General features: G+C 40.7%; 1 protein-coding gene across 8 annotated transcripts in view; it reads right to left on the bottom strand.

The window, feature by feature from the left end:
* The window catches only part of GLT1D1 (glycosyltransferase 1 domain containing 1), an 89,554-nt gene that overhangs the window by 61,791 nt on the left and 12,783 nt on the right, over nucleotides 1–14,980 (bottom strand). For all 8 annotated transcript variants that reach the window (XR_013366369.1, XM_077875238.1, XM_077875239.1 and 5 more), the window contains exon 2: nucleotides 14,408–14,556. Coding sequence is in view for 7 of the 8 variants with exons in the window: in XM_077875238.1 (XP_077731364.1) it covers nucleotides 14,408–14,556 (149 nt within the window). In the remaining variant the exon portion in view is untranslated. The remainder of the gene's footprint in view (nucleotides 1–14,407; nucleotides 14,557–14,980) is intronic.

Raw genomic sequence — 14,980 nt, forward strand, 5'->3', positions numbered from 1 at the left:
TGTGGTAAACCATGACAGCAGCCCTAGGAAACTAGTACAATGTACCTCCCTAATAAAAACTGCCAGTTTAGGAAAATCTGGGTAAGAAAAATCACAGAAAAAGTCTTTTTTCAGTGAAATCTCCAAAGACAGAGAAATAGAGACCAGAAAAATACACACCGGGTATCGTAGAAGCTGCTCAAAAGTTATGAGAATATTCAATAATTAAAATGATCAGCCCTGCCAGCTAATTAAGCCAACTGGCAACTGCTCAAATATATCAGATCAAATTTAGTAAGAAAAACATAAGACTTTGACACCAGATCATCCTGGGTCCGAATCCTGGTTCCCCATTTGGAAAATGGTGACTTTGAGCGAGTCACTCAGTTTCTCTGAATTTCCGCCATCTCATCCATGAAATGGAGGTCATGATAATTAGCTGACTCGCTCCTGGGATTAAATGACTCACTACATACATATGACATACAGGAACAGGATGGAATCTGCTTGTGATGCTAGTATAACTGTGCTTTACGATGAACGAGTTTTTAAATATATAAATCCAGAAGCTCTCTGAATTAAATTAGTATTTGGAAGAATGGAATGTGAGATATTTCATTTACTTTCCTATTTTTTTCAATACTCATTCTATTGTTGAGAAAACAGAGCTTCAAATAAGTAGCATGTTAGTCTTTTTTTTTTTTTAAGATTTTATTTATTCATGATAGTCACACAGAGAGAGAGAGACAGAGAGGCAGAGACACAGGCAGAGGGAGAAGCAGGCTCCATGCAGGGAGCCCGACATGGGATTCGATCCCGGGTCTCCAGGATCGTGCCCTGGGCCAAAGGCAGGCACCAAACCGCTGCGCCACCCAGGGATCCCAGTAGCATGTTAGTCTTAATGGCAATGCATCCATAATTATGAGTGGGAAATTCTGGAAGTCCTCTGAGATAGCATGATGCATATAAACTGTCTGCAAACTCTTACTGACCCTTCAAAACCTCAGTCAGGCATGCCCTCCTCACTGAAGTCTTTCTCAGATCCTTCAGAAGTAAACCCCCCACTTTGATGCCCTGCCATGTATCATAAGGCTTTAGGATTGATTTGCAGACTGGAAAATCCGCGAGAACCGGCACCGTGGCTTATTAATTTTGTATCCCTTGCTCCTAATAAAATGCCTGCTACACATTAAATCTCTAAACAGCATTTGTGGAAATGAACTGAGCCTGAAAAGTGCTATACAAACTATTTTCCAAGTGCATTTACTCAGAGCCACCCAAGTGACTGGTCCTATTTCATAAATCAGCTCCTCTGCTTTAAATGTGTCATTCTCAGGAGTCTGCCAAGAAAAAGCATCAGTTTCCTGAACCTGGCTCCTTAATCAGCCACCTGATGCCATCTGCTTCCTCACCAGGTTCAAGCCTGAAGCAGATTCTCAAAAAGAAGCAGAGAAAGAGCTTCATCAAAATGTTTCTCATCCAGTTTTCTGCCAATGTAAGGTCACCAGGCAATTTTTCTTTGTGTGCTACATGGGGCCTGTGAAGGAGAGCCCAGGGAGCATTCTGCACAAGAGCAGTGTTCTATTATATTTCAGGCAAGGATAGCTATGAAGTTCTCTTCCTGCACACTTGAAAGGCTGGTAGGTATACACAGTGAACCTCTGTCACAGACATGTCCAAGAGGGAAGAACAAATGCAACACATTACTTTGACGTTAGTATAGTAATTGGTCTATGACTTAAATAAAGCATTAAGATTCATGTTTTTTTTAAACCATGTATACCTGTAATATAGCTATAATAAATATTAATATTGTTAATGTGCTATTTCTCATCACTTGAAGTCTTCTTAGCAATTTATTTACCTAATTATTTGCTCAGTAAATACTGGTTTTAAAAAGAAAAGCAAATTTCCATTTGTCCATGCCATTATGGTTTTATTTAGATATATTTACTATGCACAGACATGTTAAGGTGGCTGATTATTCATTGGCAAGATGTATCTGCAGTAAAAATGCACAGGTATGTCCTGTGAGATGGCTGTGTTTCTCTTAGAAAATCCTAAAGTGAACGGGTTACCAGGGCTTCTGCAGATGCTCGCCCATCACAACATTGCTTACAGTCAAGGGGGAAGATGGAAATAGGATATGACCGCTCATAATCATGCTGTGGAAGACCATTCAATGACAAGAAAATGTTCCTAACATGTCAGTAGGTAAGACAGATTGCTGAGCTGTGAGATGATCATGATTTTAAAAATACACATAGAAATTGCAGAGAGAGACAGACCAGAATGTGAGACACAGTGTCATCTCTGTGCTTATAGCACCTACCACAGCACTTAGCCCAGGTAGCAGCAGTTAATAGTTGGTTAAAAGAAGTTGCAATTTTATATTGTAAGAGTGGATCTCCTTTTGTAAATTTAAATTTGAATAAAAATACAAAATGAATAAAAGCAAACATGCACAGGAAACATTGGTCACATCTGGGTAGTGAAAGTCAAAGTGCTGTATTTCCATCTTTGTATTTTTAAGAAGTTTCCAAATCATGTGCTTAGGTAATCTTTTAAAAAATCATAAGTGCTATGTTTTAAAATACAGTTTAATTGAGGGGTGCCTGGGTAGCATAATTGGTAAAGCGTCTGACTCTTGATTTCTTTTTTTTTTTTAATTTTTATTTATTTATGATAGTCACAGAGAGAGAGAGAGAGACAGAGACACAGGCAGAGGGAGAAGCAGGCTCCATGCACCAGGAGCCCGATGTGGGATTCGATCCCGGGTCTCCAGGATCGTGCCCTGGGCCAGAGGCAGGCGCCAAACCACTGTGCCACCCAGGGATCCCTGACTCTTGATTTCAACTCAGGTTGTAATCTCACGGTCTTGAGATGGAGTCCCACATTGGGTTCCCTGCTCAGCAGAGAGTCTGCTTGCCACTTTCATGTTTTTTTGTAAAGGAAGAGATACATGCAAATATGTGTACACGTTTATCCAGCAGCCAGCCTCCAAGATGGTGAGCTCCCGGAGGACACGACCAGCGAGGTTCCATCTCATGCCTGAGAGGGCTGATCTGTGTGATCCAGATGCTCTGGAACTCATGCTGTATGGCTTCAAAGGATGGGTCATGATAGACCAGTCAGCTTCCAATTTCTATCCTAGATGGGCCTTTCTTGGAGAAGCCAGCTGTCACATCACAAGGATGCTGCTGCCAACAGCTACCTTACAAGTGGCCCTTGTGGGACCAGTCAGGCCTCCAGAAGACCCAGCCCCAGCCGGAACACACAGTACGTGGTCTCGACTGCCACCTCACCAGAGACCCTGAGACAGAATCCCAGCATAGCTGTTTCTAAATTCCAGACCCACATAACTATTCCATATATATATATATACATATATATTTTACATTGTTTTTATATAGTACAACACCCAGTGCTCATCCCATCAAGTGCCCTCCTCAGTGCCCGTCACCCAGTCACCCCAACCCCCCACTCGCCTCCCCTTCCACAACCCTTTGTTTGTTTCCCAGAGTTGGGAGTCTCTCATAGTTTGTCTCCCTCTATGATTTTTCCCACTAAGTTTCCCTCCTTTCCCCTATAATCCCTTTCACTATTTCTTATATTTCCATATGAATGATGCCATATAATGTTTGTTATTCTCCAATTGACTTACTTCACTCAGCATAATACCCTCCAGTTCCAACCATGTCAAAGCAAATGGTAGGTATTTGTCGTTTCTAATGGCTGAGTAATATCCAGTGTATATATAGACCACATCTTCTTTATCCATTCATCTGTCAAAGGATATCATGGCTCTTTCCACAGTGTAGTTATTGTGGACACTGCTCCTATGAACATTGGGGTGTAGGTGTCCCGGCATTTCACTACATCTGTATCTTTGGGATAAATATCCAGCAGTGCAATTGTTGGGTCATCGGGTAGCTCTATTCTTAAATCCTTAAAGAAGCTCCACATGGTTTTTCAGAGTGGTTGTACCAGCTTACATTCCCACCAACAGTGCAAGAGGGTTCCCCTTTCTCCACATCCTCTCCAACATTTGTTGTTTCCTGTCTTGTTAATTTTTACCATTCTCACTGGTGTGAGGTGGTATCTCATTGTGGTTTTGATTTGTATTTCCCTGATGGCAAGTGATGCGAGGCATTTTCTCATGTGCTTGTTGGCCACATGTACGTCTTCTTTGGTGAAATTTCTTTTCATGTCTTCTGCCCATTTCATAATTGGATTGTTTGTTTCTTAGGTGTTTAGTAAGTTCTTTATAGATCTTGGATACTAAATCTTTATCTGATATGTCATTTGCAAATATCTTCTCCCATTCTGTAGGTTGTCTTTTAGTTTTGTTGACTGTTTTTTTTACTGTGCAGAAGCTTTTTATCTTGATTAAATCCCAATAGTTCATTTTTGCTTTTGTTTCTTTTGCCTTCGTGGATGTATCTTGCAATAAGTTGCTGTGGCCAAGTTCAAAAAGGGTGTTGCCTGTGTTCTCCTCTAGGATTTTGATGGATTCTTGTCTCACATTTAGATCTTTCAAACATTTTGAGTTTATCTCTGTGTCTGGTTTAAGAGAGTGGTCTAGTTTCATTCTTCTGCATGTGGATGTCCAATTTTCCCAGCACCATTTATTGAAGAGACTGTCTTTCTTCCAGTGGATAGTCTTTCCTCCTTTGTCGAATATTAGTTGACCATAGAGTTGAGGGCTCATTTCTGGGTTCTCTATTCTGTTGCATTGATCTATGTGTCTGTTTTTGTGCCACTACCACACTGTCTTGATGATCATAGCTTTGTAGTACAGCTTGAAATCTGGCATTGTGATGCCCTTGGCTCTGGTTTTCTTTTTCAATATTCCTCTGGCTATACAAGGTCTTTTCTGATTCCATACAAATCTTAAGATTCTTTGTTCCAAGTCTCTGAAGAGAGTTCACGGTATTTTGATAGGGATTGCATTAAATGTGTAAATTGCCCTGGGTAGCATTGACATTTTCACAATATTAATTCTTCCAATCCATGAGCATGGAATATTTTCCCATCTCTTTGTGCCCTCCTCCATTTCTTTCAGAAGTGCTCTGTAGTTTTTAGGGAATAGATCCTTTATCTCCTTGGTTAAGTTTATTCCTAGGTATCTTATGCTTTTGGGTGCAATTATAAATGGGATTTATTCCTTAATTTCTTTTTTTTCAGTATCATTGTAAATGTATAGAAATGCCACTGATTTCTGGGCATTGATTTTGTATCCTGCCACATTGCCGAATTGCCATATGAGTTCTAGCAATCTTGGGGTGGAATCTTTTGGGCTTTCTATATAGAGTATCATATCATCTGTGAAGAAGGAGAGTTTGACTTCTCCTTTGCCAATTTGAGTCTTTTATTACTTTCTTGTTGTCTGATTGCTGAGGCTACGACTTGTAGCCTCACCATGTTGAACAACAGTGGTGAGAGTGGACATCCCTGTCATGTTCCTGATCTTAGGGAAAGGCACTCAGGTTTTCCCCATTGAGAATGATATTTGCTGTGGGATTTTCATAAATGGCTTTTAAGATATTGAGGAATGTTCCCTCTATCCCTACACTTTGAAGAGTTTTAACCAGAAAGGATGCTGTATTTTGTCAAATGCTTTCTCTGCATCTACTGAGAGGATCATATAGTTGTTTTTTCTCTTGTTGATGTGATCTATCACATTGATTGTTTTATGACTGTTGAACCAACCTTGCATCCCAGGGATAAATCCCACTTGGTCATGGTGAATAATCCTCTTAATGTACACTTTGATCCAATTGGCTAGTATCTTGGTGATAATTTTTGCATCCATATTCATTGGTCTATAATTCTAATTTGGGGTGGGGTCTTTGGTTTGGAACCAACTAATGCTGGCCTCATAAAGGAGTTTGGAAGTATTCTTTCCCTTTCCATCCTTTGGAACAGCTTTAGTAGAATAGGTATTGTTTCTTCTTTAAACATTTGATAGAATTCTCCTGGGAAGCCATCTGGCCCTGGACTTTTGTGTCTTGGGAGGTTTTTGATGGCTGCTTCAATTTCCTCCCTGGTTATTGGTCTATTCAGGTTTTCTATTTATTCCTGTTCCAGTTTTGGTAATTTGTGGTTTTCCAGAAATGCATCCATTTCTTCTAGATTGCCTAATTTGTTGGTATATAGCTGCTCATAATACATTTTTTAAATCTTTTGTATTTCCTTGGTATTGGTTGTGATCTCTCCTCTTTCATTCATGATTTTATTAATTTGAGTCTTTTTTCTTTTTAATAAGGCTGGCTATTGGTTTATCTATCTTATTAATTCTTTCAAAGAACTGATTTTGTTAATCTGTTCTACAGTTCTTCTGGTTTCTATTTCATTGAGTTCTGCTCGGATCTTTATTATCTCTCTTCTGCTTGGTGTAGGCTTTACTTGATGTTCTTTCTCCGAGTCCTTTAGATGCGAGGTTAGCTTGTGTATTTGAGTTTTTTTCCAATTTTTTGAGGGAGGTTTCTATGTATTTCCCTCTTAAGACCTCTTTTGCTGTATCCCAAAGATTTTGAACAGTTGTATCTTCATTTTCATTAGTTTCAATGAATCTTTTTAATTCTTCTCTAATTTCTTGGTTGACCAATTTGTCTTTTAGCAGGATGCTCTTTAACCTCCGTGTATTTGAGTTTCTTCAAAATTTATTCTTGTGATTGAGTTCTAGTTTCAAAGCACTGTGGTCTGAAAATATGTAGGGGACAATCCCAGTCTTTTGGTATCGGTTGAGACCTGATTTTTTGACCCAACATATTATCTATTCTGGAGAACGTTCCATGTACACATGAGAAGAATGTGTATTCAGTTGCATTCAGATGGAAAGTTCTGATATATATATATATAATCTTTGTAATCCATCTAATCCAGTGTATCACTGAAGGCCCTTGTTTCTTTGGTGATGCTCTTCCTAGATCCATCATTTGCTGAAACTGCCATATTGAAATCTCCTACAATTAGTGTATTATTATCTAAGTATCTCTTGACTTTGGTTATTAAATGTACTATTATCTGAGCAGCCCTGGTGGCTCGGTGATTTAGTGCCACCTTCAGCCTGGGGTGTGATCCTGGAGACCCAGGATCAAGTCCCACATCGGGCTCCCTGCATGGAGCCTGCTTCTCCCTCTGCCTGTGTCTCTGCCTCTCTCTCTCTCTCTCTCATGAATAAATAAATAAAATCTTAAAATAAAAATAAATGTATTATTATCTAAGTATCTTTTTACTTTGGTTATTAATTGATTTACTTGGCAGCTCCCACATTAGGGGGATAAATATTCATGATTCTTCTTTGTATTTCCTTGGTATTGGTTGTGATCTCTTCTTTTTCATTCGTGATTTTATTAATTTGAGTCTTTTCTCTTTTTAATAAAGCTGGCTAATGGTTTATCTATCTTATTAATTCTTTCAAAGAACCAACACCTGGTTTTGTTGATCTGTTCTACAGTTCTTCTAGTCTCTGTTTCATTGAGTTCTGCTCAAATATTTATTAACTCTCTTCTTCTGCTTGGTGTAGGTTTTATTTGCTGTTCTTTCTCCAAGTCCTTTAGATGCGAGGTTAGCTTGTGTATTTGAGTTTTTTCCAATTTTTTGAGGTATGCTTATATTGCGATGTATTTCCCTCTCAGGACTGCTTTTGCTGTATTCCAAAGATTTTGAATGGTTGTATCTTCATTCTCATTAGTTTCCATGAATCTTTTTAATTCTTCTCTAATTTCCTGGTCGACCCTTTCATCTTTTAGCAGGATGCTCTTTAACCTCCACATGTTTAGATTTCTTCCAAATTTCTTCATGTGATTGAGTTCTAATTTCAAAGCATTATGGTCTGAAAATATGCAGGGGGCAATCCCAATCTTTTGATATCGGTTGAGACCTGATTTGTGACCCAGTGTGTGGTCTATTCTGGAGAAAGTTCCATGGGCACTTGAGAAGAATGTGTATTCAGTTGCATTTGGATGTAAAGTTCTGTAAATATCTGTGAAATCCATCTGGTCCAGTGTATCATTTAAAGCTCTTCTTTCTTTCTTTTTTTTTTTTATTATTGGAGTTCAATTTGCCAACATATAGCATAACACCCAGTGCTCATCCTCTCAAGTGCCCCCCCAGTGCCCATCACCCAGTCACCCCAACCCCCCGCCCACTTCCCTTTCCACTACCTCTTGTTCGTTTCTCACAGTTAGGAGTCTCTCATGTTCAGTCATCCTACTGATATTTTCACTCATTTTCTCTCCTTTCCCCTTTATTCCCTTTTGCTATTTTTTATAATCCCCAAAGCTCTTGTTTCTTTGGAGATGTTGTGCTTAGAAGATCTTTCATTTGCAGAAAGCGCCATGTTGAAGTTTCCCAGTGTAAGTGTATTATTGTCTAAGTATGTCTTTACTTTGGTTATTAATTGATTGATATACTTGGCAGCTCCCACCTTAGGGGCATAAATATTCATGATTGTTAGGTCCTTTTTTTGGATAGATCCTTTGATATGATCAGGTATATGATATAGTGTCCCTCTTCATCCTTACTACAGTCTTTGGAATAAACTTTAATTTATCTGATATGAGGATTGCTACTCCAGCTTTCTTTTGAGGACCATTTGAATGGTAAAAGGTTCTCCAACCTTTCATTTTCAGGCTGGAGGTGTCCTTAGGTCTAAAATGAGTCTCTTGTAGACAGCAAATAGATAGGTCTTGTTTTTTTATCCAGTCTGAAACCCTGCATCTTTGGTGGAATCATTAAGCCCATTCACATTCAGAGTTACCTTTGAATGATATGAATTTAGTGTCATCATAATACCTATTTAGTACCTGTTTTTGTGGCTTATTTCTTTGGGCTTCCTCTTTCTTTTACAGAGTCCCCCTTAATATTTCTTGCAGAGCTGGTTTGATGGTCACATATTCTTTTAGTTTCTGCCTGTCTTGGAAGCTCTTTATCTCTCCTTCTATCCTGAATGAGAGGCTTGCTGGATAAAGTATTCTTGCCTGCATGTTCTTCTCATTTAGGATCCTGAATATATCCTGCCAACCCTTTCTGGCCTGCCAGGTCTCTGTGGAGAGGTCTGCTTTTAATCTGATATTTCTCCCCATATAAGTTAAGAATTTCTTGTCTCACACACCTTTAAGAATTTTCTATCATTGAAATTTGCAAGTATCACTATTAAATGTTAAGGTGTTGCATGGGTTTTTATTGATTTTTTTGTGGGGGGGGAGGGGAATCTATCTCCTGGATCTGAATGCCTGTTTCCTTCCTCAGATTAGGGAAGTTCTCAGTTATGATTTGTTCAAATATACTTTTTGGTCCTCTCTCCCTCTCAGCCTCTTCTGGAATCCCAATTAGACGTATATTCTTCCTTCTCAAGCTATTATTTATTTCCCTAAACTTTTCTTCTTGGGTTCTTCATTGTTTTTCTCTTGTTTCCTCGGCTTCCTTCCTTTCCATCAACTTGTCTTCTATGTCACTCACTCCCTCTTCACCTCATTAACCCTAGCACTTAGAGCATCCAGTTTGGATTGCATTTCATTTGATCTATTTTTAATTTCACCCTCATTTAGATCTCAATTCTGCAGTAACAAAGTCTCTGGAATCCTTTACACTTTTTTCCAGAGCCACCAGTAGCTTTATAATTATACTTCTGAATTGAATTTCTGAAATCATATTTAAATCCAAATCCTGTAACTCTGTGGCAGAGAGTATTGCTTCTGGTTCTTTCTTTTCTGGTTCTTTTCTTTTTCTAGTCATTTTGTCCAGTGCAGAGTGGCTGTATTAGTGGACTGATTCAAAAATATCAACCATGACCTAGGTAAAATACACTCTAGATGATTCTGAGGAGGTCAGAGACCAGAAAATAAAAGAAAAAGAACAGAACAAAATAAAACAAATGGACCACTAAAGTGAAAAACAAATTTTAAAATTAAAAGTCAAAAACAAAGGAGAAGAACAAAGAAAAAGAAAAAATAGTAAGGAAAAGAGAAAAAAGGGGGGATGGATTGTGGTGGTGGTGAGGAAATGGTGATGGAGAGATAATGTAGTGTAATGAGGGGTCCTAGAGGGTGATCCTCTTGGTTCCGAGTGTATTTTGTTCTGTATGTTAGAAGATGCTCAGTCTCCAATTTATATAAACCAGCAATACTTATACAGAGTCCCAACATTGATCATAAAAATGTAAACAAGATAAAAGAGGGGGGAAGAATGGGAAGGAAGAGAGAATATAATCTCACAGAATGAACCACCACAGGGTTCCACTTGGTTCTAGGTGTATGTTGGTCGTGTTGTAGAAGGTACTAACTTCCACCATTGTAAAACAAAACAAGGCAGAAAAAACAGAAAACAAAACCCATATCTCATGTATCTACCAAAATTAAATTGAATATGTTGAAGGGAATCCAGAAGTGAAAAACATATCTAAGACATATAATTGTAGAAATATGAAAATCAAAAAGGAATAAACTCAAAAAATGAAGAGTTGGTAAAATATTGTAGTTAAGGTGGGAAAAGAAAAAAAATATTGGAAATATTTAGTCTGATATAAAAACGAGTCGTAATGGAAAAAGAAAAAAAAAAAAAGGACCGTCTAGTTCTATATACTATTATGCCTTAGTCCTGGAGCTTTCCCGAGCTGCTTGTTCAGTAAACTTGCTCTTCCCTTGTACTTCCAACTGGTGTTCTGGGGGAGGACCTGCTGTGCTGACTCTCAGGTGTGTGTACCTGGGCGGAGATGCCCCCCCCCACCACCAGGTGCTGGGCTCAGTGGGAGCTGTTTACCCCGGGAGGCCTCTGTTCCCTGGCGGCCCCATCCCTCCCACACACAAGGTGAAACAAAGAGGAAAATAAAAAACGGTGGCAGCCAGATTTCTAGCTCTGAAGTTGAGCTCTCCGCAAGTTACTAACCACAGTCTCCCAGTCCGCACTGGCCTAGGTGCTCTCAGGGCTGGCACAGGTGCACTGCTCTGCACAGCTTGGGGGCACCTGGTAGCGGGTGAGAGTCCTTGCTGCCCGTGCCCTCCCCACTTCCGACTGTCGCAGGCGGAACGGAGGATCGCAGGCCTTGTCTGCTTGGGCGCCCTGGGATCCGGGCCGTGCTGCTGGACCCGCGCTCTCCCGCAAGGAACAGAGTGCAGCCCCCTCCGGACGCTGGCAGCCTCTAGGGTAAAGGCAGCTCCGCGGGCCCACCTGACCGACTGGCTTTTCCCAAATACTCCGAGGGCTGCAGCGCTCCAGCCCTTTACCAATATCAGACCCCGGTTTGTGGTGAACTTTCCCCTGGGCACTCCTTCTTACAATGACTCCAGGAATCTTGAGGCTTCACTGCCCCTCTCTCGAGTCGGCCCGATTTCCCTGCTAAGCACTTTTCCATCAGGGAAAACTCTGACTCAGATTTTAAAGTTCTTGCTTCTCCAGGGCTGGGCTTTCATGCCCCTGAATCTTTTGCCACTCTTCTTTAGCCCTGCTAGTTGCTCCCCCAGTTTATTCTTTTTTTTTTTTTCACCTTCCTACCTTGTTAGAAGTGAAAACTTTTCTCTTTGTAACATTCCAGCTGTTCTCTCTTTAAATCTCAGGTTGAATTCATAGGTGTTCAGGATGTTTTGAAAGTTATGTAGGTAAGTTTGTGGGAAAGGTGAGTTGAGGACACCTACTCCTCCATCTTGCCATTCCCTCCCAGAAACTATTCCATATAAATGCACTGCTATAAGTCACTCACTTTTGGGGGTAATTTGTTACGTAATGACAGATAACTAGTATAGTACCTATAATACATTTCCAGGAGAATACACAAGAAAACAATAACTAGTTGTCTCAGGGGATAAGAAATCAGACAGTTGGAATATGAAGTGGGAGAAAGATTTACTTTTTGTGCTTTATCATTTAGTTACATTCACTCTGTGCTGGGAGGAATTTTTTAAATATGTGTGCATAGCAGTTTAAGTTTTAAAAAATTTATGAAGTGAGGGAGCCTGGGCGGCTCAGCGGTTGAACATCTGCCTTTGGCTCAGGTCATGATCCTGGGGTCCTGGGGTCAAGTCCTGCATCAGACTCCCTGCAGGGAACCTGCTTCTCCCTCTGCCTATGTCTCTGTCTCTCTCTGGGTCTCTCATGAATGAACAAAAAAAACTAAAAAAAAAAAAAAAAATTAGGAAGTAAGCATCCAGATAGGACCTAAGTCCCAGCTAGGTGCAGAGGGCAGGAGGAAGACCAGGGAGATGAAGCGAGGCTTGATCTAGTGTGGAAAAGTAGAAAGTCACCTTTGGCAATGAAACTTCCAAAAATTTCAGAAGCTTGTTATCCTGTTGCCTGAAGCTCTATCCCAATGTGAAGATCTTTGTAGAGAATTTTGGCCCTCAAATGACACACTATACCCCTGAAGTGTGCTACCACTGCCATGTCAGTGAATTCATTTTTGGGAAGAGGCACTTGTTGCTCGGCTACAACACAGTGATTTCTTCTGCCTTCACTTGGTGGTCTCTATACTTTCACTGAAGTCAAGCTGGTCTTGGGATGCTAAGAAGAAATATCCCCAAAATGTAGCTAGAGCTAAAAGGGTGCATGTCCCTTCAGTGATCTAGGGATCAGTGTTTTAAGATTCCCCATGGATTGATTAATTTTTTAAGAGAGAGTACTGTTATCAACTTCACTCTTTATGACTAATTAAGAGCTCATATTCTGTGAAGTTGGGCGCCTGGCTGACTCAATCTGGAAAGCATTAGACTCTCTTGGGGTTTTTTTGGTTTTTTTGTTTGTTTGTTTGTTTTAAGATTTTATTTATTTATTCATGAGAGACACACAGAGAGAGGCAGAGACACAGGCAGAAGGAGAAGCAGGCTCCATGCAGGAGCCCGATGTAGAACTTGATCCCGGGTCTCCAGGATCAGGCCCTGGGCTGAGGGCAGTGCTAAACCGCTGAGTAACCCAGGCTGCCCTGTTTTTAATTTTTTAATTCAATTCAATTCAATTCAATTCAATTCAGAAGTAGAGTTCAGTGATTCAGCACTGCATATAACACCCAGTGCTCATCACATCCTCCTCATGCCCATCACGCAGTTACCCCGTCACCCCACCCCCCTCCCCTCCAGTGACCCTCAGTTTCTTTCCCAGAGTTAAGAGTCTCTCATGGTTTTTCTTCCTTTTGATTTCATCTTATTTTATTTTTCCTTCCCTTCCCCTATATTCATCTGTTTTTTTTTTTTCCCTTAAATTCTGCATATGAGTGATAGCATATGTCTTTCTCTGGTTGACTTACTTCACTCAGCATAACACCCTCTAGTTCAGCCATGTCATTGCAAATGGAAAGATCTCTGGGTCCTGAGTTCAAGTGCCATCTTGTACATACAGCTCACTCAAAAAAATTATACATACTTTGTAGCTTTGGGTAAAGTAGCGATGTAAGTCATTTCTGTGTGGTTGTGATGTTAAGCTATGTTTGAGCTAAGGGACAACCAGACAGCTGGTGGAACATGATTTCTGGGTGTGTCTGTGGGGGTGTTTCCGGATGAGATTAGCATTTCAATTGGTAGACTGAGGGGCAGACAGGATGCCCTCCCTGATGCAAGTGGGTGTTAAGGCATCTGCTGAAGGTCCCTGGAGAACAAGAAGGCAGAGGAAGGGCAAATTCACTCTCCGGGTTTAGCAGAGATATCCGTCTTCCCCTGTGCTCGTCAGACATCCCAATTCCTGGTTTTCAGGCTTTCAGACTCTGGCTCCAGAGCCCCCTGATTCTCAGACCTGCTGAACCAGACTGAAGGGCAGCATTGGCAGTTCTGGTTCTCCCCCCCTGCAGACAGCAGATTGTGAGACTTCTGGGCTTCAGTAATCACGCAGGCCAATCTCTACCATAAATCTCCTCTTCCATGTGTCTGGATATGCACTAGTGGTCTCATCTCTCTGGGGAGCCCTGACTAATGCACCTCTGGGAAGGATAGCCCCAGAGCTTCCTACATGGCATGCTGGACATGAATCTGCTCTGCAGCTAAGCTGGCATACTGATCCTGACACTCTCCACTACATCACCTGCTTAACACCCAGCTCCTCAATAGTGCTCTAAATTGGCTTTAGATCTCAGCGTTTCCCTTGTTAGTAAATCAGTGGAATAAAATGTTTCAAACGTGCCCATTCTATGTTTGTAAAAGACTCATAAATGTTTGGCTTCTGAAAATCATACTTTGAGTTAGAAACTATACCTCAAAGATATTCAGGATAGTTCTCTTAATGAAGTAAAACAGCTACAACACACAGCCACTCTCGATAGGCATAGTTATCTCCTTTCAGAACATTAGTTACTAAGGACGGAGCAAAGCAGATGATTGTGCTCCCTCCAGGTTTGAACCGGGTAAACAGGCTAAGCTGTCTCAGCTCTGTTTTACCAGACGCTGGATGTGTTTCTGGTTTTCATGATTTCTCATGTTTCACCTTTGGAGAGAAAGAGGGTTACCTTGCAAAAGTCGGCCTCCTCGGTACAGGTGAAGAGCCAATGCTGCCTCGAGCTTCTCTGCCTTGATGAAGTGGGCGATTTCAGACGAGCTCTCCAGGTCAGAGGTATCTTTCAGAAGACATATGTGGCCTGCGGCTTCTAGATGCTCCCTTTACCAAAAAATATAAACAGAGAAAGAAAATGGTGAGGGCAAAACATAAATATGTCACAGGTGGCTACTGTGATTAACATTTTAAATCAAAAAGTTAATAAAATTTATCTTCTGAAATGCCCTGTAAGGGCAATCCTCCTAAAATACAGGACAAGGCTCATCATCAATGGCAGTAACGATTCACCCACCAGTGTCCGGTCCCTAAGACTATGGCAAAGACCAAGGCCAGTCAGATGAGGGCTAATTCAGGAAGTCTTCTTGGCAGCCCTTAGACAAAAGGCACATGCTGACACACACTGACATTTTTCAATGGTATTTGCTGGACCAGAGTTCCATTTTTTTTTTTAATCTCCTTGATTCTGCATTTTTCTCCTGTCCCTTAATTATGGATGATACTGAAAGTTTGCTTTTAAGCATCTAAA

This window comes from Canis aureus, chromosome 27, assembly GCF_053574225.1.
Source record: "Canis aureus isolate CA01 chromosome 27, VMU_Caureus_v.1.0, whole genome shotgun sequence".
Lineage (NCBI taxonomy): Eukaryota > Metazoa > Chordata > Mammalia > Carnivora > Canidae > Canis > Canis aureus.